Raw genomic sequence first — 10,827 nt, 5'->3', positions numbered from 1 at the left:
GGCCCTGACAATCACCATCCTACTTTCAATCTATTAACCTGGCTTCTCTAGGTACTTCATATGAGTAGTATGATACAGTATTTGTCTTTTTGTGTCTGGTTTATTTCACCTAGCATAGGGTCCTCAGTGCTCATACACGCTGCATATGTGCCAGAATTTCTTTCCTTTTTAAAGCTGAAAAATATTAAGTTGTATATATGTATCACATTTATCCATTCATCCATCACTAGGCACTTGGGCTGCTTCCACCTTTTGGCTGTTTTAAACAATGCTGCTAGAAACTAGTCTTTCGATTTTAATCCTATAAGTGTTCCTCAGACCTACATTCATGAAAAGCTACCATATCAAGTCACTCACACTCCTGCTGAGTGGAATGACTGATCACAAAAATGTGATGGCTCCTAGGGCTTCCCTGGTGGCTCAGCAATAAAGAATCTACCTGTCAATGCAGGAAACAGGGTTTGATCCCTGGGTCGGGAAGATCCCCTAGAGAAGGAAATGGCAAGTCACTCCAGTAGTCCTGCCTGGGAAATCGCGTGGGACAGAGGAGCCTGGAGGGCTACAGTTCATGGGGTCACAAGGAGTCAGACATGACTTAGTGACTGAACAACTTGTGCTAAGATATTAAATTATATTAAAGACAGGCAGTGTTCCCTGACATTCCATGCTCACAAACATCTTGTTCTATGCTGCTGAGTGGGTGAAATATCAAAATGGGTTCATAGTTGAATGTCCTCCAAGATTATTTGAACCCGTACAATCACGTCCCATCCTTCTGCCCTTCTGATGTTTCTTCATAGACATCTTTTTGTTTTATCAGCTGTAGACAGTATCTCTCTCTCTCTATTTATTTATCACTGCACTGGGTCTTCCTTGCTGTGCTTGGGTTTTCTCTAGTAGTAGTGAGCAGGAGCTACTGTCTAGGTGTGGTGTGTGGGCTTCTCACTGTAGTGGCTTCTCTAGTTGCAGAGCATAAGCTCTAGGGCGTGTGGGCTTCAGCAGCTGCAACATGTGGGCTTAGCTGTCCCCACGACTTGGGGAATTTTCCCTGACCAGTGATTGAACCCATGTCCCCTGCACTGGCAGGCAGATTCTTAACCACTGAACCACAAGGGAAGTCCACCCTTCTGATGTTTTATCATGTACTTATAAGACACAAAATTTTAGGAAAGAGGAATAACATATGAACTTTGAAAAACTATATTCCACTCAGGGAGAAGAGGATACATCAGAATCTGGGGCAAGAGGCCCATATGTATGATTGAAAGTTTCTGAATATTACCCTAACACACATAACTTCTTGAGATCTATACCAATGGCTCCCTGACTTTAAGATTCCACTGCCCAGTTAATGTAAAAAACAAAAAATACATACATACATATATATATTCCTTAAGGAAAAGCATTCAAAATTAAGTAGTTTTGAATTTAAGAAAATTCCTTAAATGTAAAAGATTTAACTCAATGAAAAAGTCACTTCTTTGCAAAAAGAAATAAAAACTATCTCAAGCACATCACACAGGAACCATTTCACCCATGTGGTCTATAAGATGCAATTAGCACCTCACTAGTTACAAACCAAGTTTCCTCCCTTCCTGCCCCAAGGCCTTCACCAGGCCCAGAGTGAAAGGACAGGAGCCATTAGATCCATTTCAGGAGTTAGAAAACTCATGCCCTGGGTGGGTCAATGAGCTGCCACAGGCAACATGATTAGGAAATGACAGAATTGAATGTAGAACTCCAGGGGATTCTGTGGAACACAGGACTGAGAGTGTTTAGAAACTTTGTAACAATTTACAAAATTCATTCAATTTACAAAAAAAAAAAAAATCAATTAGGGTTTGTATTTTAGATCTTGAGAGTTTCAATTTCATTTCTCACAATTAATTTTACCGTATTCTAAAAAGCATCCATCCACAAAAATTTGAAAATTAAAAAACAAAACAAAACTACTCTTCTACTGCAAAAAGTTTGAGATATACTGTTGGACTCAAATTCCTCTCAAAAACAAATCAATCCGTATCTGTGTATGGGTGAAAATAAGCATGTATCAGAAATTCTATACACCATCTCAAAATGTAAGTAATAGTTGCTGCTGCTGCTGCTGCTGCTAAGTCGCTTCAGTCGTGTCCGACTCTGTGCGACCCCATAGACGGCGACCCACCAAGCTCCCCCGTCCCTGGGATTCTCCAGGCAAGAACACTGGAGTGGCTTGCCATTTCCTTCTCCAATGCATTAAAGTGGAAAGTGAAAGTGAAGTCGCTCAATCATGTCTGACTCTTAGCAACCCCATGGACTGCAGCCTACCAGGCTCCTCCGTCCGTGGATTTTCCAGGCAAAAGTACTGGAGTGGGGTGCCATTGCCTTCTCCAAAGTAATAGTTAAGAGATGCCAATATTCACAACATATGAGAATTTTGTAACCAATTTATAAAAAACAGCATACAATGCACAAAGAGGTAAAGACTGCACTTTAAAATAGCAGATGTCAAGGACCAAATCTGAAGGTGTAGGTTAAAGGTTACCTTCAAGGATACAGCATGGTTTGACAAGGCATAGTTCCTTCTTCATAGTTGCTTATTCATGGCGCTTAGAAGAAACAACAGCCCTGCCCACCCAGGGCTAAGGAGTCAACCACTCCTTAGGTCACTGAACCTCCCTGCTGGAGAGGACATCCTGTGCCTTCCTGTCACCTAGGATCACTTCACGGATCAAGAATAAATGGCAAAAAGGGTGTCTTTGGCAACCACCTGAATAACCATGTCATCTGCTTAGTGCAACCCTGTAGAATTTTTTTTTTTTTTTCTTTTATATAATAGTTACATTCAGGTACAATGCAATTGGGGGCTGCCCTCGCGGTTCAGCGGTTAAAAGAATCCGCCTGCCAGTGCAGACACAGGTTCGATCCCTGGGCTGGGAAGATCTCTTGGGGGAGGAAATGGCAACCCAGTCCAGTACTCTTGTCTGGGAAATCCCGTGGACAGAGGAGCCTGGTGGGCTGCAGTCCATGGGGTCTCGAAGAGTTGGACACGACTGAGAGACTAAACAATAACAATACAATTTATAGCATTAAAACCAGATTCTCTTTGGAGTTAATAAACTATGTTCTACAGTTTCTATCTTTGGTAAAATTGATTCTTGAAAGCCACAGAGTCCATAATAGAATGTCATGAACTTTGTTGTAAATAGGAATTGTTTCATATTCAGGTTACTTTTCATTACCTTAATTATCAGGTAATTATACTTTCCTTGTTCTACCCCAAGTAGCCCTTTAGCTTCCCTGGTATTTATATATCCAAATAATTGCAGATGGTTATCAAGGCCTATCTTTGTTGTCTCTAAGCCAAGGTGAACCTATTTCATTCCCTTACCTGCCCTCCTGAGTCAGTGCCTCCAACCCCCTCAATCATTTTCCTGACTCTTTGTCTGAACATTTTCCAAGAAAACGTCTCTGTCTTTCCTGGTCTCAGGCTCCCAGAACAAATGTGGTTTTCAGTGCCATTTCAGCAGGATCGCTTCCCTACCCCCGGGGTAAATCTCTTGAATTCTTCACATCCCTTTGGTCTTTTCCCCCCCTGCCTACATCCAGCCTGGGTCCAAGGTATTTCATTGCCCAAGGCAAAATGAGGCTTCTTTTCTTTTACAGCATGTAATTGGATTCATTTCAAAAAGGCTCACACTCTCTCCTCTCCCCTTCCCACTCCCCTTTGGCTCCTGAATTATAGATACACTGCTAAATTATCTGGCTGTAAGAATACTGGAGTAGCCATTCCCTTCTCCAGGAGATCTTCTCCACCCAGGGATTAAACCCAGGTCTCCTACATTGCAAGCAGATCCTTTACCATCTGAGCCACCAGGGAAGGCCATATGGCTGCAAGTGAAAGTGACGTTGCTCAGTCGTGTCCGACTCTTAGCGACCCCGTGGACTACAGCCCACCAGGCCCTCTGTCCATGGGATTTTCCAGGCAAGAGTACTGGAGTGGGGTGCCATTGCCTTCTCCGTTAACAGCGGTTTAGGCATATTATATTTACTTGGAGCTGGTATACTTGGTGACAGCCTTAGTGCCCTCGGACACAGCGTGCTTGGCCAGCTCCCCAGGTAGCAACAAGCTCAAGGCAGTCTGGATCTCCCTGGATGTGATAGTCGAGCGTTTGTTGTAATGCGCCAGGCGTGATGCCTCGCCAGCGATTTGCTCAAAAATGGCGTTGACGAAGGAGTTCATGATTCCCATGGCCTTGGACGAGATGCCGGTGTCCGGATGGACTTGCTTCAGCACCTTGTACATGTACACGTGGTAGCTCTCCTTGCGGCTGCACTTGCGCTTCTTGCCGTCCTTCTTCTGGGCCTTGGTCACAGCTTTTTTAGAGCCCTTTTTAGGGGCAGGAGCAGACTTAGCCGGTTCAGGCATGTCTATAAGGACAACTCCCAACAACACAGAAAGATATGACTGCAAGAGATCATAAATAAGTCCAAGGTCTTGTAGGATTTGGAAAGGTCAGAGCCTTTAGGAAACTCAAGTGTGGACTTGTGGAATAATTCACTTCATTTCTAAAAGCCTCTGTGCCCACATCTTTAAAACTGAACAATGACAGAAAATAAGGAAATGTATATAAAAATAAGGAAGAGTACACAAGATTATTTGTAACAGCTAAGGAATGATATAAAGTACGTCTTTGTTCTTTTTTTATAATAATTCAGGCTTTGTTAGAAATAATAAAGTCACAAAATGACTACATGTGAAAAAAGTGCTATCAGTAATTCAGACTTTATGATTTCTCTGCTAGAAGTCTTTGGAATTGTGAAGGGTCTCTCACTTAAATAAAATATTTAAGGACCATAAATATAATCCTACCTGGGAAGGGATCTTTTTTTTTTTCAAACTTTATTTCCCAGGCAAGAATACTGGAGTGGGTTGCCATTTCCTCCTCCAGGGTGTCATCCCAACAGAGATTGAACTCGGAGTTTCCTGAATCTCCTGCACTGGCAGGTGGATTCTTTAGCACTGAGCCACTTGGGAAGCCCCTTTTATATTGCTGTGTGCTGTGCTTAGTAGCTCAGTCATGTTCAACTCTTGGCAACCTCATGGACTGTAGCCCACCAGGCTCCATGTGGGTTCTCCAGGCAAGAATACTGGAGTGGGTTGCCATGCTCTCCTCCAGGAGATCTTCCCAACCCAGGGATTGAACCCAGGTGTTCCACTCAGCCATACATACACATGTATCTATTCTCCCCTCTTCTCCACCCACCCCCGCCATCCAGGCTGCCACATAACATTGAGCAGAATTACCTGTGTTCTACGGTAGGTCCATTTTAAACACAACAGTGTGTACATGTCCATCCCAAACTCTCTTGGGAGGGATTTCATATAGATGAACAGCTGACCTGCTGGCCATAAGGACCACCTCACTGGGGGAAGCACAGAAGCTGGCACAGGCAGCAGAGCAGCTGTCAGAACTCTCACCTATGGAGCTCTGGGCCTGTGTACCACGCAAGGGAAGTAGGGCTGATGCAGCATAGCAGACATCTGGATGCATGATGGGATCAATAGATACTTGGGGGAAAGACAATAAACTCCTGAGAGTGATTGTGATTGATCACCAATTAAAGTGTAATTGTGCAAGTCGGGGACCTCCTTAAGCTATATACAGACTCTCATCTTTCACAACCAGAAGGCAAGAAAAATTTAGCATCCAATCCAGAACTTAATTTAAGAGCAGCAAAGCCCCAGGAGAGGCTGTATTCTCAACATGTAGCCATTCAGTACTCCAAAGTCAGGGCTTTGATTCTGATTCTGATGGAATGGGAATGTAAGATAGGGGGTGGTGATATCTAAGTTAAAACATTAAAAATCTTAAATTCTAAGGCTTTCCTGAGACATCTGGGCCTGCATAAGTGGTTCACTCCTCCCTGTTAAACGCTAGTGTCAATGCAAATAGTCACTAAACAATCTATGATAAGGAATAGAAGAAAGTTTTATTTGAGCCAAGGACTCTAGCCCAGGAGACAGAGATTCAAGAAGCACTTAAATTGTGTTCCACTGGACTACAAAATGGAGGAGACTTACACAGGCAAAAACTGCAAAATTTCATAAACTGTTTGTCAAGAGCTGGCTAGAAGTAAGGATGCTTGTTAAACAAGCACTGGTCACCCAGTAATGAGAGGAGACCTCAAGACAGACCATAAGGTTGCAGCTGGACGCAGATAATTGTTTTGAGAATGGCTGCTGGTGTCCTTGAATTTGAAACAGTTCAGAAAATTCAAGTTCTCACTGATGCAGAAACAAGTCTGAAACCATATCCATAATGGCCATATCTATCCATGGCTCTATTTTGGATGCCTGAGCCACAGTTTATCCGTTTGACTTTTAAATGACTTTAAATACGTCATCAGTAGTGACAGACCTCCCTTTCTTAAAAATTATAAAGGAACTTCTGCCTTACAAGATCACAGGCGCGCGTGTGCACACACACACACACACACACACACACACACACACAGCATTCTTGATCTATTCCAACCTCCTGCCCACCAGACAAGGACTAAGGACTAACTAGGACCAAGTCAAAACAAAATCCTAATGAAGTATAGGATCTTCTAACAAGCAAAGAGATAAAACCTTAATATTGCCACAAGACCCCATGATGTACCAGCAGAAACTGGAGGAGTACAGTGGAATTCTGGGTACCGCATCGGTAGGAGCAGGACATACACCTGGACTAGAAAGAGTTTCTATGATGGCAGGAACCTTCTGTGACAGAGCACTTCACCCCTGCCAAGGCCTGCGGAGATAATACTAATCCATAGCTAGGCTGGCTCTGGGAAGAAAGTGACAGCCCTCACTGAATGAACAGAAACATCACAGCTATCATGGTTAATAGTAAAAAACAGTCAAAAGACTCAGAGACATGAGCAAGCCAGAGTGGAATAAATAAATGGTAAAAGTGAATGAATAAATATCTTCCCTTTCCTTGGAAAGATATATTTACATATGGATGCCAGAATTTTCTAAAATTCAAATCTGATCACATGACTCTTCCTTCTCACATACCAAATAAAATTCAATCTCATTGTTTTAAATGTATTATTTTTTTTTAATTACATGTGCCTGGCAGGTATTTGCCATATCAAAAAATATTTGTTACATAAATGAATGGACATAGTAGGCTCACAAGACTCAGTTCCTCCCACTACCCTCCCTTCTAAATACCTCTCATTTGAAAGGACAGACACAATGACTTTCTCGCCATTCCGCAAATATGACAGCCATTCACAGTCTGTACCTTTGCATAAACTGATCACTCTGCCTCAAATGCTATCTCAACCTTCTTTCATCCATTCACTCAACAAATATTTCTTGAGTGCTACACACAACACTCCCTGCCAACTCCAATTCACTCTTTATGGCATCTTCTCTAAGAAGGGGTTCCAGTCTTCCCCAAGATAAGTGGGGCCCTTTGGGCATGGCACCTTGAACCTTTCCCTCTAGACACCTCCTCTTTGAACTGCTATTTGTTGGTTTACATGTCTTTCCAATTGACTGAGTACAATCAGAGCAGGAAGACCACCCTGTAGATCAGACCCCAGTAAACAGGAAGCTGTGTTGCAGATACCATTTCTTTTGTTTGCCTAGTCTCATCTTCAACATTCTTGCAGCAACACTCCTGCTTCTTCAGGGAATGACTGCACAGGCTGTGAATGGCTGTCATATTTGGGGGATGGTGAGAAAGCCATCGTGTCTGTCCTTTCAAATGAGAGGTATTTAAAAGGGAACGTAGTGGGAGGAACTGAGTCTTGTGAGCTTAATAGGTCCATTCATTTATGTAACAAATATTTTTTGATATGGCAAATACCTGCCAGGCATATATAGTAAAAAATAAATAAATAAATCTATAAAAACATAAATAAATTATCTCCCTGCTCCCCACTCTGTGTGGCTCCAGCTGCTAATCACAGTTCATTAGTCACATATATCACATACACCTTTAGTCACAGAAGTGGGCATGTAACCCAGCTCTGGCCAGCAATGAGTCTCCTTGGACATCATGCTTTGTCCAAGAATGGACATGTGACTCAACCCAGGCCAATAAGAGTTCTTCTCTGGGATACTGTATATGGCTGCTGGCATAGGGAGGTGCTCCCTCTCCCCATGGGGGTTGCTAACCTAAGACAGCCTGTGGCCATGACCTCCTGCTTTCACCAAACAAAGGAAGCACATCTGTAAGAGGAACAATGTGGCCAACGTACAGAGACGAGCAGAGCCCAAGAGCAGACCCAACATTATTTTAGTCTCTGAAGTCCTTGGGGCCAGACACATCCCTAGTCATTCAGGTTGTTTGTTGTTCAGTCATTCAGGTTATTCATCCCCCCAAAACTGTTGAATGAACACAAATGGAATTTTAAAAACTTTCAAAACAGTATTCATTGTCAAAACTCCATTCAAACATATTAAGTCATTCCATAAATTATTATTCAGCCTCTCCTATGGGCTGGACATTCTTTTAGATGTTAGGTTGTCACAGCAAACACCTTGAAAGTGAAAGTTGCTCAGTCATGTCCGACTCTTTTCCATGGAATTTTCCAGGCCAGAGTACTGGAGTGGGTAGCCTTTTTCCCTTCTCCAGGGGCTCTTCCCAACCCAGGGATTGAACCCAGGTCTTCTGCATTGCAGGCGGATTCTTTACCAGCTGAGCCACCATTATACCGCTATTTGAAATTAGCGCTTATCTCAAAAAAATAAATAAATAAACAAGCCCTTAGAATTTTATTAAATGTTTGTATTTTAGAGTGATAAGCCCAACCTTCTTTTATTGTATTTATCATCATGGTTATTGGGATAATTTATACTCTAATGTGAAAACAGATAATATCCCTTCAAAATGATATAGATAATGGATCAGTCATGCAAAAGTCAGCTAAAGATAATATATCAAATGAGGTCAGGAATAAAAATGTATACTATATATGTGCACTCAGTTGTGTCTGACTCTTTGCAATCCCATGGACTGTAGCCCACCAGGCTCATCTGTTCAGGAGATTCTCCAGACAAGTATACTGGGGTGGGTAGCCATTCCCTCCTCCAGGGCATCTTAGCAACCCATGGACTGAATCCGAGTCTCCTGCATTTCCTGAATTGCAAGGCAGGTTCTTTACTACTGAGCCATGCTCCCCACATTGGCAGGCAGACTCTTAACCACTGAACAATCAGGGAAGTGCCAGAACCATAGCTTTTTAAAACTACAGCTCTCTGGGTACTTACCTACCTGTCAGATTCTGAATCAACGGATCTAAGATAAAGTTTGAGACTCAGTATCTTTTTATTCTCAGTTCCCAAGATCAAAGCCATGCAAAGCCAGATTTGAGATCTAGAAAACAATCCAGCACTCCTATCTGAATCAATCTTTTTCTCTACCAGTCATCACACACACTCAATGTTTGTTATGTTTATTAGATGAAATATAAAATTTCAGCTAATATTGATGTGATGGTATCATAAAGCTACACTTAGGAAACGTGATGTATTTCCATATTCAAGAACTGGGGAATTCATGAAGATCTCAGAACACCCTCCTGGGGACATGTGTATACCTGTGACTGATTCATGTTGATATACAGCAGAAACCAGCACACCTATTGTAAAGCAATTATCCTCCAGTTAAAAATATAAGAAAGTCTACTGCAACACTGGTTCACTTGTTGCACAGCAAAACCTAACACACCATTGTAAAGCAATTATACACCAAAATTTTTAAAAGAGCACCATATCTTATAAATTTTAAGATTGCAATGGGAGCCACATTATATTTAAAATCTTGAAGTTTAGAACTCACATGGACTTGGGAATGGATTCAGTTTAACTCCTTCACTTTGTAGAAGAGAAATCAGAGCTAATGATTTCATTCAGATGGCAAATGAACTCTGAAATGTAATGTTTTAGTGTAAAATTTTCAAATCCTGCTTTGGCCAGCACAAACAGCAATCTCCCAAATCACAAAAGCTCTTCCAAAATACTGAAACCAATCCCTGAAGTTCATTGTATCCTTGGGTCAGTAAACTGGGGGAGCTGATTCCATCCTAAAAGCCTCTAAGTTGGCAACTGTGACTTCCTTCCACCTGTTAAAATTGTCAGTTGACCTGATCATTCATAAAGTCCTTAATTTGAAAAACAAGGAAGATTCCAGAGCTCAAACTGAAAAAAATTGTTGACAGATTATGGTGCTGTGTTCTAAGATGGAGCATATTCTAAAAGAGGATGGATCATAACATAGGTTTGTGGTTCAGATTTACTTTCAGGAAATACTCAAGGTTTCTTGAGTGTGTTTAGTACATCTAAGCAGAACATGTAACTTTCTAATTGTTACATTCAAACATAACATTCAAAAAGAATACTACTTGCTGGTTTTCAAGAGAATTCTACCTCAAGTGAAACTGCTATAACATTCTTTGTAGACATACACAAATTGGTTCATGTTCATACACAGTGCCAATTTTTATAACATTGAGAATAAATACACTGCAAAGTTCTTAAAAGTTATCCTTAAATGTTTAATGCCTAACTGAAGACACTTGTGGCTTTGGGTGACTTACAGTATGTCTCCATGTTACATAGTAACATTCTAAAGAGATCTGTTTAGACTAAATTTGTACAAGGCAAGACTCAGTATAAAACCTATCTCAGATCACTTCAGACATTTTTAGCATACATATGAAGCTGATGAGAGACAGAATGCCCACACCAGATCTACCACAAGTCTATAGGGTTGTAGTTTGATTATAAAACCTGAAAGTCACATTCAGGTAGCTTAAGTCGTCGGTCAACTATGCTTCAGA

At 41.6% G+C, this 10,827-nt stretch overlaps 1 protein-coding gene across 1 annotated transcript; it reads right to left on the bottom strand.

The window, feature by feature from the left end:
- Positions 1–2,487: 2,487 nt before the first annotated feature.
- On the bottom strand, positions 2,488–4,408 carry LOC133258030 (histone H2B type 1-K-like). The gene is made up of 2 exons (XM_061434370.1): positions 4,083–4,408; positions 2,488–2,500 (listed from the first exon to the last, which is right to left on the bottom strand). The coding sequence occupies exons 1-2, from the start codon at positions 4,406–4,408 to the stop codon at positions 2,488–2,490; spliced, it is 339 nt and encodes a 112-aa protein (XP_061290354.1).
- Positions 4,409–10,827: the final 6,419 nt, after the last annotated feature.

Source organism: Bos javanicus, chromosome 12 (genome assembly GCF_032452875.1).
Source record: "Bos javanicus breed banteng chromosome 12, ARS-OSU_banteng_1.0, whole genome shotgun sequence".
NCBI classification, from domain to species: domain Eukaryota; kingdom Metazoa; phylum Chordata; class Mammalia; order Artiodactyla; family Bovidae; genus Bos; species Bos javanicus.
The sequence above is the reverse complement of the archived record's forward strand: the minus strand, read 5'-3'. Positions and strand labels throughout refer to the sequence as shown.

What these genes read in the sequence shown, in the direction of transcription:
- LOC133258030 (XM_061434370.1), bottom strand. Translation starts at nt 4,408, where the DNA reads ATGCCTGAACCGGCTAAGTCTGCTCCTGCCCCTAAAAAGGGCTCTAAA.